The sequence below is a fragment of the Gekko japonicus genome, unplaced genomic scaffold (assembly GCF_001447785.1).
Source record: "Gekko japonicus isolate JY-2015 unplaced genomic scaffold, Gekko_japonicus_V1.1 scaffold541, whole genome shotgun sequence".
NCBI classification, from domain to species: Eukaryota; Metazoa; Chordata; class Lepidosauria; order Squamata; family Gekkonidae; genus Gekko; species Gekko japonicus.
In genome coordinates this window covers 558,829-581,854 of record NW_015170907.1, presented here as the reverse complement: position 1 = coordinate 581,854, position 23,026 = coordinate 558,829, and the positions used below count along the sequence as shown (strand labels likewise).

The 23,026-nt window shown below is 43.1% G+C and overlaps 1 protein-coding gene across 1 annotated transcript in view; it reads left to right on the top strand.

Moving 5' to 3' along the window:
- Positions 1 to 19,382, top strand: part of REEP5 (receptor accessory protein 5) — a 29,625-nt gene extending 10,243 nt beyond the window's left edge. The window contains exons 3-5 of the mRNA XM_015418654.1: positions 12,517 to 12,655; positions 15,726 to 15,894; positions 17,960 to 19,382. Coding sequence (XP_015274140.1) covers positions 12,517 to 12,655; positions 15,726 to 15,894; positions 17,960 to 18,009 — 358 coding nt within the window. The 3' untranslated portion in view covers positions 18,010 to 19,382. The remainder of the gene's footprint in view (positions 1 to 12,516; positions 12,656 to 15,725; positions 15,895 to 17,959) is intronic.
- The last annotated feature ends 3,644 nt before the right edge of the window (positions 19,383 to 23,026 follow it).

Here is a 23,026-nt window from a genome sequence, read left to right as displayed (position 1 = left end):
GGGGGGTGACATGATTGAGGTTTATAAGATTATGCATGGGATAGAGCAGGTAGAGAAAGAGGTACTTTTCTCCCTTTCTCACAATACAAGAACTCATGGGCACTCCATGAAATTGCTGAGCGGTCGGGTTAGAACGGATAAAAGGAAGTACTTCTTCACCCAAAGAGTGATTAACACATGGAATTCACTGCCACAGGAAGTGGTGGCGGCTACAAACATGGACGGCTTCAAAAGGTGTGGGAGGGCTTCTAATGTCCTGGCCCCACTGGTGGACCTCCTGATGGCACCTGGTATTTTTGGCCACTGTGACAGAGTGTTGGATTGGATGGGCCTTTGGCCTGATCCAACATTGGCGTCTCTTATGTTCTTATGTTCCATTGAAATCCAGCCAAAAACAATTGCTGATCATAATCCATTAGTGGTTTCATGGCATAGAGAAATGCCTACAAGAAGAAGATGGAGAATGAATGATAATCTCTTGCTGCAGGAAGATTTTTTAAAAACTTGTGAACAGGACATAGAAGAATTTTTTAAAATTAAATATTACAGATGATCTCCCTATGGCAAGTATATTGGAAGCAAGTAAAGCGTTTATGAGAGGAAAATTGATTGCTTTTGCCTCAAAGAAAAAGAGGCAAAGATTGGAACAAATCAAGAAAATAACCAACAGAATTCAGATCCTAGAGGGCCAGCATAAACATTTTTGAAGAAAAAAGTTTTAATCGAAATAAAAAATTAAGAAATCAGCTGGATCTGCTTCAAGCTGAAGAAATGCAGAAAAAACTGCGTTTTTTAAAACAAAAACATTTTCAACACACAAACCAGGAAGACACCTTACATATTGTCTATGTTAAGAAACTGAAAGGAGGAAAATAATTGGAGTATGTAAAAAAGATGGTATCACCTATGCAGAGAAAGAAATCCAAGAACAATTTGAACTTTTCCCAAAAAACTCTATAAAACAAATGTTTCAACAGTAAATGGAATGGATGAATATATTAAAGAAGCTTTAAACTTGTAAATTTTCAAACGAAGACAGAGAAATTTTGAATCAAAGCATTTCAATTCAAGAGGCCTCACAAGCCATCAAGAAACTAAAAAAGGACAAGGCACCAGGACCAGGTGGACTCACTGCAATTGATTAAAAACTTTTGAAGAGAGGATAATTTTACCTTTACAAAAAGTTATGAATGATATAAGCAAAAAGAATATATTGCCAGCATCTTGGCAAGAAGCTCATATAACACTGCTCCATAAAGAGAATAATGACCCAATGTTGCCACAATCATATAGACATTGTTGAACGTGGACTATAAAAGCTTTGCTTCAATCAAGTCACTAAAGAGATCCTGTGCATAATAGAAGAGGGGCTTTACTTACATATTTTCTCATGTGCAAAAATGGAACGGTGAACTCCCAGAAGCAGCATGAAGGCACCATGATGCTGTGTGGAAACAGGAAAATACCCACTTTCCAACAGCACTAAACCCAGACTAGAGAATCTGTGCAGAAATGGCCTTAGGCTGAAGTTCCAGCTCCATCCTATTTATTTATTTAGAATATTTGTAGTTGAAACAGCTGGGCTGGCTGACAATCTGTAAAATACATTGTAAAAGCAACTTGATTAGATTCCCATTAAGTGTAAATTTAGTATACAGCTCCTGTCATCCTCTGCCTTGCAGATCCTGGGTGGAAGGTACTGCCCTAACAAGTTTTCAATCTTACTCCAGTGTTGCTTTAGTACTTTAGGTAGTAAAATTTCTGCAAGATTTCATTTGAGTCTTAACGTTTACATTAAGATTGGTTGCCTTTGCTGGGATATTGCCTGGAGTGATAGGAAGTGGTTAAACACAATGATATATTGTTGGGTAGCAATTTCATACTTTCCGGTTGCAAAGAATGTGAACATAGCTTGTAAACTCTCAGCCTAGGAGTAGCAAGATACACATGAATTAGCTGGTAGAAGGGAAAGTGTCACATTCATTAATGTCTGTGGTGAGAATACAAGGAAATCTCTATTGCATGTTAGACATTAAAGCAGAAGTGTAAAACATGCAGGACACTAAACTTCAAAATGCTAAAATAGGTGTTTTCCTAAAGATTCGAATCTTGGTCTTCAGGAAGTTTAAGCCTGTTGTAATTACTGGGGTTTTTCTTTCTTTCTGGGAGTAGTTGTTTGATCCTGTGTGATCCTGGTTTTACAGTGCAGCTTTGAGAGAGAGAGAGAGAGAGCGAGCATTTTTAAGGACCGAAAATGATAAGCTGCTGCAGAGTTGCAGTGATTTTTGCTTCATATGCACCATAAGTCTGTGGGAAGTATACTTACCTGCATTGGCTGCTATGCTATGTCGGCTCTGCTGTGTGAGAAACTGTGTAGTCATTTTCCACTCACAGCTGGTGATTCTGCCTGCAGATAGACCTTCTGCCCATGCTAAATGGTATAAAAGGGCAGAGCATTGCTTAGATAAGCAGTACAACAGCAAGTTTTGTCTTGCTTTCTTCCTGACTCATTGTAATTGTGTGTGAGAGCGAGATCTTCCCCCCCATAAGTATTTGGAATTGCTCTATGTCATTGCGCAGCCACATTCCAGATGGAAGAAAGAACTACCCTGAAGACAGCCCTTTTAATACTGCTTGCTGATTAGCTGATCTGTGTTAACCCAAGAGGGCAGGGAGTCTGAGTGGTAGGCGGTTCTCTGCCATACTGTACCTCATTCTCTCACATATTATTGCTCAGGCTTTGTACTAGAGCTGTGAGCTAGGAGTGGCAGAAATCTCCTATGCAAAATAACTACATTCCATCATAATTAGTCCTGTACTGTGTAGAAGTAATTATTAGTGATTAAATTATTTAAAACAGAAAGAACTATTACGGGAGGATGGGAGGAGAACTATGGTGGGAAACCTATACCTTTTGGATGCTATTTAAGATGGATCTGGTTTGCTTTTGTGGTTTACAAGGTTTTATGAAAAATCCTTTCCGTGACCCATCTGCTTTTTAAAATTTGTATTACTGGATCCTCCTTAAATGATTAGACAAAGCTAAATGTCTTTGAAGGCTCATGTAGTACATAAAGGTACAAAGTATATGAATGTTGATTTGTAGGCTCTTTTAAATACAGTAAAAAACAAAAACAGGGCAGAGCATATGGAAATAAGGAATTCTTAGTTGATCTTAACAAAACGTTGGGACACAAAGTATATAGCAGGACATGGGCTTGGAATGGTTTAACTGCTTTGGATTGCAATGTATACTTCATATGTTAAGTTCTGGAACTTTTCCACACTGCCAGTCTTCTATTGAGCTTGCTATAGAAATGGGTGGTGGTGGTAGGGTCTATTGTTTTGCTGGCAGCAGCACGTCTTCTTGGTGTGGGGGAGCTCTCCACCATCCCTGGTGGAATTAGTTGGTAGGATCCATTCCGGAGTTGGCCAGAAACAGTGCTCTATGCATTGCCTGGCCAAGTAGCTGCTGCCTGCAGAAAGAAGTGCATGGGCCGGTGGGGTACCATGGCAAGGGTGGCCAGCAGGCCTGGAGAAAAGGGTCCTGTCACTTTAATAGAGGTTTAATATGTAGAAATCGGCCAGTGAAGCTTTTCATGGCATGGTGGTAAATAACAGCACCTAGTGAATAATATTCCATAAGTCACTAAAGGACCAGGACATTTTTCTTGTGGCCTGCTGGCAACCCTATGCCAAGCTGTAACAAAAGGCTAGCTGAAGGTGGTTCTTGCTTGCTGAACAGATAAAAGCATCTTTAGGTTTCTGCAATCCATCCTGCAGACAGGAGTACAAAGGAGAAGCCCAGCTGCTTTTTGTTTAACTTGTTGAAGTCATGAGAATCTGGATCTGGAAGCTTTATGTAACCAGCCTTCTAATTAGAATAAAAATGACCTCTGAGGGAAATAATCTTTCACAATATATTTTACCCCTATGGATGTAATTCATTGAGCTGGAAGCCTTCATAATTTCTCCAGACACCCTTTGCAACCTCATAAACATTCCTGTCATGTAACTAAGCCCCTGAGATTTAAAATAAGTTAGTGTGCTGTATCATATCACACTTTGTACGCCTTGTTCTGCAGTCAATTCTCCGTCCTCTAATCTGACAGTGCCTCAGTATCCTGAGAAATCAAATATTGATTGATAGCAGGTATATTAACAATTATTTTAAAAAATTTTAAATATGAACTTTAATATGGCTGGATAGCTATTCTTGAGAAGTTAGTTGTGAGAACTGAAATTCCAACTCATTTACTCAAATGCACTGCCATTAATGTAGGGGATTGGGTCTTGGGTCTGTGAGAGTCTCTAATGTAAATATAGAATTTCAAAAAAGGAAAGTGTTTTCCTCCCCCACCAAGGCCTTCTAAACACAATCTGATAGCCACTTGTTTTTATTCTTTTTGTTTCTTAAACAAGTTATGTTTAAATGTTGTACTTTTCGATTCACTCCTGGTGAAAGATGTTGTAGCAGTACTGATTTGTGAAAATGTGATCTCTCCCTGATCCAGACATTTAGAATCTTTGTTTGAAGGGTTTCACACTTAAGATGAACCTATACATCACTTCAGCAAATATGTGTTCCCTAACCTGTGCTTGCTAAAATAACAGAACCGTAGGGGTTGGGAGAACCATTTTCCTTTTCTGTGTTGATTGATTCTCTTCTGCAGATTTGTTTATTTACAAAATTTGTATCCCACCTTTCTGCCCTTACAAGGGTCACCAAGTTGGCTAACAATTTAAAACATACATTGGGGGGGGTGTCACATTTTAAAACCAGTAAAATCAGCACCCAAACACATATCATTAAAACAATTAAAAACAGTAAAAATACATACAAAACATAAAAACAGCGAGTAAAACATTGGTTAGGAAAGAAGGGTCATTGAGGGAATGCCAGATGAAACAAAAAAAGTTCACCTGCTACTGGAAGACAGCAACAGAGGGGGACAGACTGATCTCCCTAGGGAGAGAGTTCCAGAGCTTTGGTGCCATGATCAAGAAGGCCCAAGTTGCCAGCTGCCTAATCTCAGAAGGCTGGGGCACTCAAAGCAGGGCCTCTGAGGATTACTGTAGTGGTCAAGCAGGCTTATAAGGGAGTAGGTGGTCTTTTAGCTATGTTGGTCCCAAACCATGTAGGGCTTGGAAGGTCAAGACCAGCATCTTGAATTGTGCCCAGAAACAAATTGGGAGCTACTGCAGATGTGGCAAGACTGGAGTGATATGTTCCTTATGACCAACTCCAGGCAGCATCCTGGTGGCAGCATTCTGCACCAATTGAAATTTCCAAACACTTCTCAAAGGCAGCCCCACACAGGGCACATTGCAGTATCTTATATTCTAATAACCACTTGTTGACCCCATCTGCAGAAAGCTAAATCTGTGGATTGGGCCAACATGGAGGCTAAACAGATTTTTCAGCAAACTTGAGGCGCTCCCCAGGTTAGCAGAAAAATCTGAAAATTAAAAAAAATACACCAGGGTTTTTAAAATCCCCCCGAAAGTAAAGCAAGCACAGAGAACATTCTTTCCGTACCTCTGTGGTAGAGCCTGGGAGCCTCAGTGAGCTGCTCCAGACCCTGCCACAGTAGATGCCAGAAGCTGCTCCAGGCTCTGCCACGGTGGCAGCAGACACCAGGAGCCATTCAGGGCCCTGCTGCAGAGGCGGTGGATGCTAGGAATTGTTCTGGGCTCCAAGTCTGATGAGCTCCCATAATGGGTCCACAAATTCTGTCTTGTGGATTACCTTCTGAAAATCCCAGTGCCATCCTTTCTTCAGGACCTGCAAGATGGCGCTCTTCCACCAGGCATTCAGCTAAGGAGCAACACCTAATAAGCTTAAGACCCTGTACCCTAATACCGCCACTGATAGCCTGTGCTTTGCCGGCATGAACCAGACTGAGATGTCAGTTCTGACACCAGTGCTGACTGCACTCCTCATTATGATTGATTGCTACCAATGCTTCACCATTAAATTGCTTACTAGTACTTTATGATGAGTTTTATATTCATATTTATATTATATTTGTTCTGTTTTTAATTTTAAATTTTTATGTAAGCCGCCCTGAGCCTGCTTTGGTAGGGAGGGCGGGGAATAAATCAAATAAATAAATAGTCTTCCATCATTTATACGTGTTTCTCCCCTTTGAGAAAATGACCTCTCAACCTGCTCCAAGTTTAAAATATTTGCCCAGTTGTCCTGATTCTGTACAGATTTGAGATAGCTGAATGAATTGTCCTTAAGATGCGGAAAGAGGAGCCAGACACGAGTGTGCCACCTTGCTGCTTTTGGACATGGGCCGTTCCATTTCTAGTGGTTGTGTATTTGCAGCCACATTGCCTAAAGGCAACGACTGCTTGTCCCTGTTGAGAAGACAAGTGACACTCTAGCCACCTTTCTGGTCTCTGAACCAGTGGAAAAATCTGCCCATTGCTCCCCTTCCCTGATGGATTAAAGTACCCTGGTCCTGCTCCTACATTTAAGAACATAAGAACATAAGAGACGCCAATGTTGGATCAGGCCAAAGGCCCATCCAGTCCAACACTCTGTGTCACACAGTGGCCAGAAATACCAGTGCCATCAGGAGGTCCAGCAGTGGGGCCAGGACATTAGAAGCCCTCCCACTGTTGACCCCCCCCCCAAGCACCAAGAAGACAGAGCATCACTTGCCCCAGAGCCCCTAGCTATACCTTGTGGCTAATAGCCACTGATGGACCTCTGCTCCATATGCTTATCTAATTCCCTTTTGAAGCCGTCCATGCTTGTAGCACCCACCACTTCCTGTGGCAGTGAATTCCATGTGTTAATCACTCTTTGGGTGAAGAAGTACTTCCTTTTATCCGTTCTAACCCGACCGCTCTGCAGTTTCATGGAGTGCCCACGAGTTCTTGTATTGTGAGAAAGGGAGAAAAGTACCTCTTTCTTTACCTGCTCTTTCCCATGCATAATCTTATAAACCTCGATCATGTCACCCCTCAGTCGTCTTTTCTCCAAGCTAAAGAGCCCTAAGCGCTTTAACCTTTCCTCATAGGGAAAGTGTTCCAACCCTTTTATCATTCGAGTTGCCCTTTTCTGCACTTTTTCCAAAGCTATAATATCCTTTTTAAGGTGTGGTGCCCAGAACTGCACACAGTATTCCAAATGAGGTCTCACCATTGATTTATATAGGGGCATTATTATATTGGCTGATCTGTTTTCAATACCCTTCCTAATAATCCCCAGCATAGCATTGGCCTTCTTTATTGCAGTCACACACTGTCTCGACATTTTCAGTGAGTTATCCACTACAACTCCAAGATCTCTCTCTTGCTCAGTCTCTGCCAGTTCAGACCCCATCAATGTGTATTTATATTTAGGATTTTTGGCTCCAATGTGCATCACCTTGCACTTGGCCACATTGAACCCCATTTGCCATGTTGACGCCCACTCGCCCATCCTTGACAGATCCCCTTGGAGTGCCTCACAATCCTCACTGGTTTTCACCACCCTGAACAACTTTGTATCATCCGCAAATTTAGCCACTTCACTGCTTACTCCCATCTCCAAATCATTAATGAACAAGTTAAAAAGCAGTGGACCAAGTACTGATCCCTGCGGTACCCCACTGCTTACCACCCTCCACTGAGAAAATTGCCCACCTACACTCACTCTCTGTTTTCTATGAACTAGCCAGTTTTTGATCCATAAAAGGACTTGTCCTTCTATCCCATGATTTTTGAGCTTACTTAGGAGCCTTTGATGAGGAACTTTATCAAAAGCTTTCTGGAAGTCAAGGTAAATAATATCTATTGGATCCCCCTTGTCCACATGTTTGTTCACCCCCTCAAAGAACACTAACAGGTTAGTGAGACAAGATCTTCCCTTACAGAAACCGTGCTGAGTCTGCCTCAATAGGTTTTGTTCATCTATGTGCCTACTAATTCTTTCCTTAATAATGGTTTCCACCAATTTACCCGGTATCGACGTCAGACTGACTGGCCTGTAATTTCCCGGATCTCCTCTGGAACCCTTTTTAAAGATGGGAGTGACATTAGCTACCTTCCAATCCTCAGGAATGGAGGCAGATTTTAAGGAAAGATTACATATCTTTGTCAGGAGATCTACAAGTTCACATTTGAGTTCTTTCAGAACTCTCGGATGTATGCCATCTGGGCCTGGTGATTTTTCAGTTTTTAAGTTGTCTATCAGTTTTAGGACCTCCTCTCTCGTCACCTCAATCTGACTCAGGTCTTTCAACACCCCTCCTGAAATCAGTGGTTCTGGAGTGGGCAAGCACTTCTCATCTTCCACAGTGAAGACGGAGGCAAAAAATGCATTTAGCTTCTCAGCCATTTCCCTATCATCCTTCAATACTCCTTTTACCCCTTGGTCGTCCAAGGGCCCCACTGCCTCCCTGGCTGGTTTCCTGTTTCTAATGTATTTGAAGAAAGTTTTATTGTTGGTTTTTACGTTTTTTGCTATATGCTCCTCATATTCCCTTTTTGCCTGCCTGACCTCAGACTTGCATTTTATTTGCCATAGCCTGTGTTCCGTTTTATCAGCCTCACTGTGACTAGCTTTCCACTGCTTAAAGGAATTCTTTTTACTTTTTACAGCCTCCATTACTCTGTTTGTTAACCATGCAGGCTTTTTCCTATACCTGTTTGTGCCTTTCCTAACCTGCGGAATATATATTTTTTGAGCTTCTAGGATCGTAGTTTTAAATAGATCCCAAGCTTCCCCAATTGTTTTGACCCTTTCTACTTTTCCTTTCAGTTTCCTCCCCACGTGTCCCCTCATATCAGAGAAATTACCCCTTTTAAAGTTAAAAATGGTTGTGTGAGTCTTTTTGGCCAATTCTCTATTTGTACAAATGATGAACTCAACAACATTATGATCACTGTTTCCAAGCGGTGCAATCACTTCCCCCTTCCAACCAAGCCACAGAACAGAGATGGCCCTGGTCTCCCTCACAGATGATCTCCAGGGGCATCTATATCGAGGCGGTACGGCAGTGTTGATGTTGTTAGACCTGTCAGCGGCATTCGACAGTCGACCATCAACTACTGATCCACCGCCTTGGTGACACCGGTCATTTATACGTGTTTCTCCCCTTTGAGAAAATGACCTCTCAACCTGCTCCAAGTTTAAAATATTTGCCCATTTGTCCTGATTCTGTACAGATTTGAGATAGCTGAATGAGTTGTCCTTAAGATGCGGAAAGAGGAGCCAGACACGAGTGTGCCACCTTGCTGCTTTTGGACATGGGCCGTTCCATTTCTAGTGGTTGTGTATTTGCAGCCACATTGCCTAAAGGCAACGACTGCTTGTCCCTGTTGAGAAGACAAGTGACACTCTAGCCACCTTTCTGGTCTCTGAACCAGTGGAAAAATCTGCCCATTGCTCCCCTGCTTTCAACATGTGCTTATCAGTAGAGTAGGGATTCTTATCACCGTTAGCAGTGCTTTGGGGACAGTATAGCCAAGTGATGCTTAGGAACTACCGAATTTCCTAACAGATCCTACACTTGTCAGCAAACATATTAAATATTGCTCTCCACCTTCCGTGTTGGAATGAGTTGGTAGAATCCATTCCGGAGTCGGCAGGAGGCAAATGCTCTTCACATTGCCTGGCCACGTAGCTGCTGCTTGCAGAAGTGCATGGGGCTGGCCAGAAACTAATGAATTTCTTAACAGATCCTACACTTGTCAACAAACATCTTAAATATTGCTTATACAGACATGCAACTAGTCTTTAACACATTTTCTTGAAGTGAGTCCTGTTGTTTAAGCAATACTTAATTTAAAAGCTAAAATGTGTAATGCCACAATCTTAAATATATTGATTTGTTTCAGTCTGACATGATTGGCTACAATGAGAGCCAGGGCCTTCTCTGTGGCGGCACCTCACTGGTGGAATGAGCTCCCAGATGACATCAGGGCCCTGCGGGACCTCCTTCAGTTCCGCAGGGCCTGTAAAACGGAGCTCTTCTGCCAGGCTTTCAAGTAGGGTTCCGCCTTGACATCATGGCCCTGGCCCTCATACTAACATCACTACCAACCTGGCCGTAACATCAACACCGCCACCAGCTGGATGATTAACAGCCTGGCAGGAGCCTGGAGGCGGACACTCAAAGGATGATAGAATGATGTCATCTTGTAATATGGTCATGTGTTTTATATTGTAATTTTAACTGAATGTTATTTTAGTATATATATTGGAGTTTTAGTGTGTATATTTATAAACATGTTGTTAGCAGCCCTGAGCCCGCTATGGTGGGGAGGTGCGGGATATAAATTTAAATATTAAATAAATAAATTAATTAATTAAATAATCATATTTAAGAGGCAGCAGCATGTTTTTTTTTCCTACTTTGGCTTTGACAGCATATAGGGGAGAATGTTCATCACTGAGATCCACTCGGATGGATGTGGCTGTTTAGGTTATCATAATGCCATTGTAAGTGGAAGGAGGGGCAGCGTTCTCATTGGGATTCCTTTGAAGCTTGTGTCTGGTGTAGTAGCCATGATGCTGTAAAGCAAAGTTTCCGCAGGAAGTCCCAGTTTCCATCTCTGGCATTTCCAGTTAACTTGGACTGCCAGTCAGAGTAAACGGTACTGACTCAGTATAAGGCGGCTTCATATGTTCCTAACAAGAGGAACGTAGCCTTATTAGATGGTATGCTTCGCATTTTTGAATTGACATCGGGGCCCTGCGGGACCTCCTGCAGTTCCGCAGGGCCTGTAAAACGGAGCTCTTCCACCAGGCTTTCCATTAGGGTGCCGCCTTTTAATATCGTGGCCCTGGCCCCAGCATCAGCACTATCAACTAACAGCCTGGCAAGAACCCGGATTATGGTGGTAGCTGACCATCTGGATGTGAGAGAACACCGCCATCTTTTATTAATATTTATGTGCCTTAAAACCAAAATTCCATATGCTGTGGTCTTAACATATCTTGTTGTTTTAATATCTATATATATTCTGTAAGCCGCCCTGAGCCTGCCATGGCGGGGAGGGCAGGATACAAATTAAACAAAATTTTAAAATTGAAGTCTACGAATCGGTGACATCGTTGGAACTTACTTTGAAGTAAATGTACTGAGGAATATTTATAGCCTTCCTGCCTGATCCTATGCATCAGTGCAGTTGCACTGGTGAAAACAATATGTGGTGTTGTCACCATTTTACCTCCAGCTTGTGACAGAGAAGCCATCTCTTCCCCCATCCATACAAATAGATCCAGATTATGGTTTGTTCTAACAATAGCAACAAAGTCCTGGGGCACTTTGAGGACTATCAGAGTTGTTGTGGCATAAGAGTTCATGGACTAGAGCCCTTCCATGCTATTACCTGAGACAGAAATAGATCCAAAGAAAATTAGTAAAAAAAACTATATAGCATTGTATGCAAAGGAGATACTTCTGCTCTGCCTATAGATCGTGGTAACTCTGTGACACCAACAGTAGGTTTGTTCCGGCAGAGGGACCATTGTGCACTAGTTCTATATGATGTAATGTTACAGCATAGTACTTGTTCCCCATTGTTTAATTCTTTCTGGTTACTAAAATGGTAAGCAATTATTTTAAGTCTTCAATCACATCTTCTTAAAAATGTTTTAGAGGGTAGACTTTGAAATATGCTGTCATCATTAAGTGAGAGCATCTGCTTATTTATACCTTTATTCATCTCAGGGAATTGAATACATTGTGCGTAGGCAGATATGCCTTATATGTTCATTTATATGTGCATAGAGCAGAAAGTGGTTGTCAGTCCATGCTAGTTGGCATCTGTGCCTCATCATGCACATAGCTGAAAGCATCATCATGGATACTTCCATGTTCCCACAGAAAACAGGTTAGGCACATCCCTCATTTCTGCTAATATAATATGCTTGGCTTATAGGGCTGGTTTTTATGTTGGGTTTATTTTGTTGTAAACTGCCATCAGGTGTTAGGAAAGTAATGTAGAAACAAAATAAGAAAACAAAGAAAGCTTAGTTATATTTTCATATCCTACAGTGACTATTATAAAAGTCTATATTTGAGAATTATCATACTGTTTCATTTTTGGAAAAACTGCTAAAAATATCTAGGGCAATTACTGTGAAAGTGAGTTTTTTCCTCTTTCATGTATGAAATGAAATTATTATGATCTCAGATGGAGGAGGAGAGGAGATTGGATTTATACCCCGCCCTTCACTCGGAGTCTCAGAGCGGTTTACAAACTCCTTTCCCTTCCCCTCCCCACAACAGACACCCTGTGAGGTAGGTGGGGCTGAGATAACTCTTTCAAGAACTACTCTTTCAAGGACAGCCCTTATCAGAACTATGGCTTGCCCAAGGTCATCGAGCAGCTGCAAGTGGAGGAGTGGGGAATCAAACCTGGCTCTCCCAGATTAGAGTCCACACACTTAACCACTACACCAAACTGGCTCTCAGTAAGCCACTCAGATTTCAGTCACATGTATAACTGCAGCCTAGAAACTTGTAGATGGAAGGGAGGTGATACTAAGATGACTCCTTTCTCTTTCAGCATCAAGGCCATTGAAAGTCCTAACAAAGACGATGACACACAGTGGCTGACCTACTGGGTGGTGTATGGCATCTTCAGCATAGGAGAATTTTTCTCTGACCTCTTTCTCTCCTGGTTCCCTTTCTACTACATGATGAAGGTTTGTTGGTTCTCGCTGTACCCCAGTAAAAACAATATGGAACTGGACATTTCCAGTGGATACCAAATTATTCCTTAGAGGGGTCCCTCTCTCTCAGTGCACCAAATGTTGTCTTGATTTGGATAAACAGCTCTCTAGATGTAGTGTGTAAGCTTGGATTGTGCATCTAAAGATGTTAGTGGATACCATTGTCAAAAGATTGGAAATTACTACCATCAAATGGCAGCTTTGATACTTTTGAGGGTTTTAACCAAGCATGACTTTCTGTTTTCATATACACGTTCTCTCTAAAGCATACGGTGAAATTGGTCCACAACAATTATCTGAATTCTGAAAGAGAACAGGAAGAGGAATTCAGGAAGAAAGATAGGGCTGGTATAGAAAGGAGATTCTCTGAACCAAATGCCTTGACTTCTGCCTGGAACAGAGATCATGTGTGCTCATGAAGCAAAGCAGAATTGTCCTCATTCTTACAAGAATGAAGAGAAATTCCAGAAGAAGGGGGGGAAATATGAAAAGAGGATATGAATATCAGAGATTTTTGCAAGCTTTTCCTCATTTACTGAAACTATATGAATTGAAAACCACTGAAAATGCTTTGGGTTTTGAAATCTTACAGTAGCACTATCTTGTTCCAGTTGGGTCAGTAGAATCTGACATGTCTGTGGAGCTGTGAACATTAGAAACCACAAGCCTTTTAGTGTAGGTGGTGGGAAGTCTCTATACATTCTCATGCCACCAGTTTTAAATTATGATGCATACATTCTCTTCCAGGCAGCCACTTAAAAAAAACCTCACAAAGACATGCACACTTCCTTTTACATACATGTGCAGTTTTGATCATGCAGACATGCATGTTCTATTCTGTATTTGGTTGTGTGCACATGTGCTTTTGCTTCATTTGGCCTGAGCCAATTTGCATGATTTTGAAGTGCATAATGGGCTACTTTCTTCCAATGTAGACCACTAGTTCTTGCCTGTGGACCAAGCAGTACTCTATCACCAGCACAAAGTCTGATTCACCATCCTCAGCATACTTGATTACTATTTCTTGGGGCAATTCACTGAAGCCTCATCTTCTAATAAGTCCACCTGAGATGATCCCTAGCAGCAACACATTTCATTGATGCAGGCCAACAGAGAGAAGGTTGGTGGTAGATGATATACAGATTATGGTTGCAAAGGGCCTGAGAGTTCCTACACATGATGCACATCGACTTATTAGACTAAAGTTGCATGCAGGCTTTCTTAAGATGGTGCAGGCTATAGAGTAAGAGGTCTTCTCTCAGCTTCCAGATAAGACACAATTTTGTGGTCATATCGACAGGCTACTGTTAGTTCATTCCTGTATGAAGAAGATTACCAGCAGAATTACAGTTTAAACGCAATGGTCTGTTCTCATTCACAAGGATATTCGTAACCAAATATAATCACTAATGGAAATATTTTATTCTCCTGGAAGAGGATAAGAAACCAAAAGCAGTCTTGTCTCCTTTAAGTGAGCCTCCAACAACCAAATAAACCAGCCTAATTTCCTCAACTGTCCACCAGTGTTCTGTGGCCATAAAATTTTCACTGGCACAGCACCTAACACCCTGACACTGGAATAAAGTTATCTTAAGCACGTACCTTAATTAACAAATGGACATGGGTCATTTTTTCCTAAATTGCTCTCCACTCACCCTAAAAAAGCAACCCCTTGTACAATGAGAGAAGGGGCTGAAGGAACAAATTTGATCAGTTTCACATATTCTTTCAGATTTGTGTGTCCAAGACCCATGCATGCTGTATTAATATGTTAATACATTAATGTATTAATAAAGGTATATTAATATATTAAGCTGATATATATAATTGCTCTAATGCGTTGGCACTTTCCAGCTCTCCCATTGGCTGTACGGTGGACTCCATCAGCCATTGGCCCATCAACCGCCAATCAATAGTATTCGTGTGCCATTGGCTGGGTGCTGGGTCCACTCCTCTTCCCTGCCCACTGCCACCTCAGCCACTGTTCCCTGTCAGAATAAATTGCCAAAACAGCGTCTCTCCTGACAAAGACACTTCTCCTGCTTGGCTCCTGTGGGACTAACTTTTTCATCAGTGGCTGTTGCTAGGCAACCAAGCCTGGTTCTGTCAGAAAAAAGGTAAAGCCAGGAGGCCCTTTCCAGGCCTTTGTGAGGAACTCACTGGGGCCAGTCCTGACTAGGGTTGCCAGCTCCAGGTTGAGAAATTCCTGGAGATTTTGTGGTGGAGTCTATGGAAGCCAGGGTTTAGGGAGGGGAGAGGCCTCAGCTGAATAGAATGACTTAGAGTCCACCCTCCAAAGCAGTCATTTTCTCCTGGGGAACAGTTGCTGCCATTCTCCAGGTGTGGGCTGGAGATCACTCAGAATTAAAACTGCTCTCTAGATGGCAGAGCTCAGTTCCCCTGGAGAAAAATGGCTGCTTTGCAGGGTGGACTCTGTGTCGTTATATCCTCCTAAAGTCACTTCCCTCCTGCTTGGGTAGAAGCTGCAGGGGGTGGTGGTGAGATGGAAAGCTGAAGTCATAGGGGCAGATAAAGGTAAGTTGATGGTTGGTTGGGAAGGATAGGGTTGCCACCTCCAGGTTGAGAAATTCCTGGAGATTTGAGGAGTGGATCCTGGAAGGGGGGGGTTGAGGAGGGGGGGACCTCAGTCAGGTACAATGCCATAGACTCCACCCTCCAAACCAGCCATTTCCTCCTGGGGAACGATTGTTGCCAATCTCCAGGTGCGGGCTGGAGATCACTCAGAATTACAACTGTTCTTCAGATGGCAGATATCCATTCCCCTGGAGAAAACGGTAAGCTTTGTGTCATTATACCTTGCTAAGGTCACCACAGCAAATTGACGCTGAGTGCCCAAGGCCAGGGCACTCACCCAGAGCCTCTTTCTACAGCTCGTTGTATTTATTTCCACAACAGGCCTTATTCCTAGTGTATTAATAAATGTGTATCAGTACATTAATGGATTAATAAATCCATTAATGTCTTTATAATGTATTTATGCTGGTTGGCAGGATTCACAGTTTATTATCTCTATTTTGTGCAGTGTGGTTTCCTGTTATGGTGCATGGCCCCAAGTCCCTCAAATGGAGCAGAGTTCCTGTACCACCGAATTATCCGCCCTTTCTTCCTGAAGCATGAGGCACAGCTGGACAGTGTAGTGAAGGATCTGAAAGACAAAGCTGCAGAGACAGCAGATACAATTACTAAAGAAGGTGAGATGGGGCCAAAAGGTACAACTTTCTTCAAGGAGTTTTTTCCAGAGTAGTCTTTTAGCTGGCAGTGCTTTTGGACAGAAGGGATGAAGTGAGTGGTACACTGAGAAATCCTGTGGGGTAGTACTTAGAAGAAGGTGCTCTAGACCTTTCTACCCTCAGACCTCAAACTAACTTCTCTTGTCTTTGAAGAGTTAGGCTAGTGTTGGCTTAGGCATGAGCAGTGAAGCTGATGAAGCTCATGAGGTGCAGGGCTGTGTGTACCATGGAGCTCCATGGGTGTATTGTATGCGCAGAACTTGGGGGGGGAGGGGTTTTGGCTCAGTGGTAGAGAGCATCTGCTTTGCATGCAGAAGATCCCAGGTTAAATCCCTAGTATCTCTGGCTAAAAGGCTCAAGTAGTAGATGGTGTGGAAGACCTTGGAGAGCCACTGTCAGTCTGAGTAGACAGTGCTGTCCATGATATGCCGATGGTCTGGTTTAGTACAGGCAGCCCTATAGCTAGGGAATTTTTGTGGAGGGGGCCACCAGCAAATAAAAATTAATTAAATTAACATTGAATTCATTAGTGGGACTCCTTAGAAGTTGGCCTTCCTCCAGGGCAAGTCGGGAGGGGATGATTCCCAGCAGCCGCAGCTTCCCTTCCCCCCTCCCCACAAGGGCATGGGAAAACCCCACTGGAGGTCACATTGGCTTCTCACCATCAGGTGTGCTGCTCTGCTGGCCCAGCAGCAATGAGTGGTGGCGGCTTCAGGAGGATCCTCGGCAATGCCCAGGCCGTGGGTGGGTGGGGGGAGTCATCGTCGTTGTCATTCTCTTCCTCCTCCTCCTCTCTCTCTCTCTCCCCTTCCAGTCAGGAGGGGGCAGAGGGATCCCTGAGGGCTGCCTAGACCCGCCAGGCAAGTGCTCAGCCTGCCCGCCCTCCCCCAGAGCACGGCATCCCTGCTCTTCCAGTTGCAGTTTGCAAAGCCAGGCAGGGCAAAGCAGGTGGTGGGCAGTGGCATCCAGGACGGGGACGGCAGGGGAGGCGGGGGAGAAAGGAGATCCAGCAGGGGGAGTGGGAACAGGCAGCTGGCAGCAGGACGCTCTCCCCAGCTCACCCACCCAGGCTAGCCCGGCAAGACCGCCTGCTCACCATACCACAGAGCAAGCCAGGCACCTCTTGCTGCCGGGGCTGTAGCTGCCACTGTTCTAGGTGTTGCTGCCAGGGCCCAGCTAGGGGTGCCGCAGCTGCACATCTGAAACTGGGAATGGAGCGAGGCTGGTGGGGAATTGTCCAAGGCACTCAGGGCGCTCAATTTCCTGGCAGTCAAGTCGGAGGCAGCAAGTTGAGGCACTTTGGGGGCACCCAGGGAGGGAGGGGCCCAGGGAGCCAGGCCCTGTGGGCCCAATGTTAGCTATGGGCCTGAGTACAGGGCAGCTTCATGTGCTCAAGTGACCAGAAGTGGGGTTTTCCTTGCTTTGCATACTCTTTACCCTTTCTCATGATTACCAGCCCAAGAAAAGACTATCCAGCTGTGTAAATTATATGAGCATTAACTTGATTTGTGTAATATAAGCAGTTTAGAGAATTCATCTGCTCCAGATGCAACATTTTGAAAGCTGGACATAATCTTTAAAAAGGTAATATACCAGTCCTGTGAGATTGCAAAATTCCAGGAGCTTGGTTACCCAGCTGCTTAAGCTTATGCCGTGACATGGATGGCCCAAACTAGACCCGTCTCACCAGATCTTGGAAACCAAGCAGGGTTGGTCCTGGTTAGTACTTGGAGGGGAGATCACCAAGGAAGTCCAGGGTTGCTACATAGAGGCAGGCAGTGGCAAGCCACCTCTGTCTGTTGCCTTGAAACCCCTACGGGGTCGCCATAAGTTGGCTACAGCTTGATGGCCCCTTGCACACACAAGCATGTAGAAGTTCGTCTTCCTCATGATCGCTGCCCAAAGTCACTTTGTTAAAAATGTGCTAGCCTTCTACAGCTTTAATCTCTGCTCCTATCAGAGTATAGTAGTTTATTTAGCAGTGTTCACTGTTGTTAGAACATAATGGATTTTTTTTCTATTTCAGCCAAAAAAGCAACAATAAATCTATTAGGGGATGAAAAGAAAAGCACCTAAAACTGGAAAATAAGTTTCCTCATCACTTCCCTTAACGCAGCTTGATATTACTGGGGACTGTGATATAGTGATTTGAATAATGTTGCCTTGGAAACTGTTTTTTATTTAATAAAGGAATGTGTTTTTAAAGTTGCTTGCTCTTTTGCAGTTTGCTGTATTAAAAGTAAGCATTTTTATGTCAAACCAGTGCCGTGGGTGGTATCTAATGCTTATACAGGTTAGTTTGTCTCCTAAGCAAAGAACAGTCTTTCAGTAATGTCTTGTCATGTGGTTAAAGTAATCTTAAATAAAATATCCCCCAGGCTGTGACTATTACACTTCATGCATGCAATGTCTGTCTGTTACTATTTGACTGGTTCCCGCTGTAATGTACAGTTTTATATCAAAATGTGATAATGGTGATTTTCATGCAAGGGCACGTGTGCATATGCAGGGAATAATGACCAGAAGGACACGTGTTAATGAGTATTCCCCCTCCCCACACATAACAATATTGTTAACAGTGAAGGCAGGTGATGGTGTAGAACCACTGATATTGTTTGTTGTTGCACATACCACTTGTAACTTGCAGCGTTTTGGTAGATGTGTATGTGGGAGTTGTCCTTAAAACACAGAGTCAAACACTTTGCGGTTGTTGACGACATACTGTAAACTTGTTTGCCGGAGTTGGATGCACTGATCAGCAGCTGATAACAGAGGAACAGAAGAGGGGAGCATTGCCCCGATACTCTGTAGAGTCCTATCCTACTTCATGGCACAGGCTGAGCAGTGTGAAATGCCTGTCTTGTCAGGTGACTCCCAGTTACGTTGCAGCACAGGCATGGCCTCAGCCAAGGTTTCCCTCCAAAGTGGTACCTGAAACTGCATTCTGCTCTTTGTGGAAGTTTCATAATGTGACCTCTATCAGATCAGGTGCTCTTCAACCTTGTCTACTGTTCACGCCAGGCCTTAAGCCTTAGTCTTCTATTGGAAGTACATGGCATAAATGGGGAGCAATTGTCTTACAGAGAGAAGCAGGTAGGATTGTCCCCTGTCATGAATGTGGTAGTAATACTGTTAACTGGAAAATATTGATTTGTTCCCTAATGGCTCATGATTTTTTCTGAAGTTAGACTTTTTATTTTTAAAAGCATCTCCGACTGTATATTGTTGTCTCCTGCTTGATTTAAAATGAGACAGAGTCTCTGTGTAGCATTTACCAATTGCCATGGGGGTTGCAGGGAATCATAGTCCCTGAATTATCAGAAAGAACTAAAACAGTCCTTCCAAATCCTTGTTCGCAGCAAAATTGGATTGACAAACCAAAGCCCCCCATTATTCGTTGGAGGGGCACTATTTCAGTCCATGAGCAAATATTTAAAAACCTGCATTGCTATTCAGTCTGAAAGAGAATTTAGAAAATGCTAACATTTTTAGCAGCAGCACCACCACCTTGCATGCATGCTGTGGGCTTTTATTTCTATTTCATGTGCTCTGAATAAATTTTGTGTAAGGTAGTTTATGTCATGGTGCCATGTGGATCTCCAGGAAAATCATGAAACCGAATGTCCAAAGCAAGTGAACTTTTAAAATACAGCTTTCTAAGAGATAGTTACTCTTTGTTGGGAGAGATTATCCACAGCTACATACAATGGGTATACCTCTTCAGTTTGAGTCTGATGGAACATAGTAGCCTTGAAACAGTTTATCCTTCACTTGCAAATATGGTAACTGCTTGGGCTTGGTTAAAATGTGTCTTTTTCCTTGGCAAGTGTTGGAAAAGTTAGTATGTCTTAGCCAGCCTGTGCTGAAGATGTAATGTATTTAGAACACATACAAATAAATAAATAATATCCAACACTAATGTGATGTTTACATTTCTTTATGGCAAATTTTCACACTGCATGTAGGAAGATCAGAGTAATGGAATAAATAATAACATTCATTTTGTCCCTGAATGCTAGAGCCAAACTCATCTAAGGCTTAATACTTGACCTCTTTTACTATATGCAGTTGTGTAGTATTCAGTGGGAAGAGTAATCAGCTGACAACTCCGTAGAGAAAGCCATCAACTCCACTTGAGGCCGTGCGTGTAGTGATCACCTGAAGGAGCACAGAAAACTAGTTCTTCTCAAGTGAACTTAGATCGGAAATGCTTTCACTGAAAATGACCGCCACTAATGGGAAGAAAGGCTAGTACTCACATGCTTACCAGCACAAAAGGTCTGAAAAGTATATGCAACACGTAACAAAGCAAGGCTATACAAAACAGAAGCATCAGCCATGGCCTGATCTTAACAGTGAAACACCCACTACAGGTCTAGTCATTAATAGTTCAACCTGACAGGTAAGTAGTACCAGGCCTGCCTGTTGTGGTTAGGGTAATTTGCTGCTTATTAACAAAATTTTCCTCCTGCTGTGCCCCCTAAAATGCTGCCCATAAGAGCCTGCTGATCTCTAGGAACAGCATTGGCCATGAGGTGAAAGGGTTGGCGCTAGGTGGAAATAGAAAACTTGCTCATTTGCTGCTGGTAGAAAGTGAGGTTTGGAACCAATTCTCTGATTCCCCTCCTCCCCATATTTGTTAACACACTGGACTGAAAAGCCAACAAAGATAATTTTGATTCAGGGACTACCTATACATTCAAATGGACTCCCAACGTTGTCACACAAGAGGAGGTGGAAGCTTCATCAACATATGCAAACTGGCTAATACAAGTTCTAGGAATGTGGATTTCAGTTAGTGACTAACCTGTCTGGGCTATCACTACTTGGGGATATTTAATTTTGTCAAATGTAAATGAACTAAACAATAACCTTCCAATTATCTTACTGTTTCTCTGAAGTGTTTATTGGCTAGATTTTTAATGTTTTGTAGAAAATGGGGAGTCCCCCCCCCCCAACAATGTACCAAATGAATTTTAAATTAAAGGAAATTACTTTTACTATTCCCTAAACAATGCAGTTCCGGTTAACACTAGCTGATTCCAAATTAGCATAGCACTCAATGCCCAGTCCTCCTGGATCCTGATTGGGCCAGTGTTTTAAGGTCATTCTAGATAAGTAGCCATATAAGTCTGTGGCAGCAGAATAAAATGAGTCCAGTAGCACCTTAAAGAAAAACAAAATTTATTTTAGCATAAGCTTTCATGAGTCAGAGCTCAGTTCCTCAGATCTGGTTCCACTGGACTGTTGCTTTAACATCACCATCCTCTTTTCTGAAAGAAGTAAAAAGGAATAAGTTTAAATTAGACTAGCGAGTGATGCCCCTCCCACAAGTTGGGTCCATCCCAGCCTCATTGTTATCTTGGGCCTGGTTTATATAGAAAGCAGGTAGAACATAGCCTTACCACAAGCATGGCCTTCACTTGCAAATGCAGTATATGGCATGTAAGATCACAGCATCTGCTGATTTACACATTAACTGCATACTAGTTCATGGAAGACCTATAAAGAGACCCCTGAATTTCCCAGCTAGGAGAGTCTGCATTTCAGTAATTTGATGACACTGCCACCTACAGGAATTTCACCAAACTAATACAGCTTGTGCATAGGAATTTCTGTTAGTTAGATCAGGGGTGGCCAAACTGTGGCTCAGGAGCCACATGCAGCTGTCACATATATTGTGTGGCTCCCAACAGGGCAGCTGGCGAAGTGAAGGAGAGGCATGCCTCCCCAATCGGTCATTCCTTCCCCAGCCAGTGTTCCCCTCCCTGCGTGGGCTTGAGGTGGAAGGAGCAAAGAAAGAAAGAAACTCTAGCTGCGTCCTCAAAGGCACCCACCCCCCAGCCAGCCAAGTTGGAGAAGGCATTTGTCTCCCTACCTCCCTTCAAGCCAAGGCAGTGGAGGGGGGGGGGGACCTTGGAGGATGCATTTAAAGTTGCTTTCTGTCCACCTCTCCCTCCCTCCATCTATTTGCTTTGTTTCGCTTTATTTTTCTTTCCACCCCTCTCTTTCTCGCTCATTTAGACAAGTATCATTGGACAAATAAATATCAGTATCTGTATGCCCTAAATGAGCCCCCAAAGGCACCCCCCCCCCCCAGCCAGCCAGCTTAGAGAAGGCATTCGTCTCTTTACATCCCTTCTCCAAGCCAAGCGGGGGGGGGGGGCTTGGAGGATGCATTTAAAGTTGCTTTCTGTCCACCTCTCCCTCCCATCTATTTGCTTTGTTTCGCTCTATTTTTCTTTCCACCCCTCTTTCTCATTTAGATGAGTATCATTGGACAAATAAATATCAGTAACAGTATGTTTTTACCCCTTTTGTTTTTATTTCTGGCAGTCTCATTTAATAATAAAAAGCAAATCTGCATATTTTTCAATTAAAATGTGTGTGCAATATTCACGTCTTGCAGCTTTCGAACATCTGACATTTATTCTTTGTGGCTCTTCCATTAAGCAAGTTTGGCCACCTAGATCTTTAGTCACACCTTACTGGAAAAGAGAACACTGGAATGACCAAATATTTGAAAGGCTCACACTCATCTTAAAATATCAGCAGGATGACTAGGGACTTCCAAGCTTGGGGCCTATCAACTGGCTAAATACAGTACCTTAGAAAAGCCCCCTTAAATCACAGTGGGCTGAATAGTGGGTTGGAAGAAAGCAGAAGTTGCGTTCTAGCCAGTGTTCCCTCTAAGCTGAGTCGGTGTGAGCTAGCTCACAGTTTTTTAGCCTCTGGCTCACACATTTTTGTCTCAGCTCAGGAAGGGTGGCTCCAGAGCAAACTAATTTATGCAGGAGCCAAATTGCTTGCTCACAACTTTAATGCCAGTAGCTCACAAATTAGAATTTTTGCTCACAGGACTCCACAGCTTAGAGGGAACATTGGCATAGCTGCAATCACCTTCAGTTGGCTATGCTTAAACCCAACAAAGATGGCAATGCAGCTTATTGTGACACTCTCCAGAGTGGGAAAAATTGTATGTCTAATTCAAGCGATGTCTGCAGTTACTTGACAAACACATCAGACAACACCATTAACTGCGGTCCGTGCAGTCCAGTGTGGAAAGACACACAAAAGCACTGGGTCAACCATT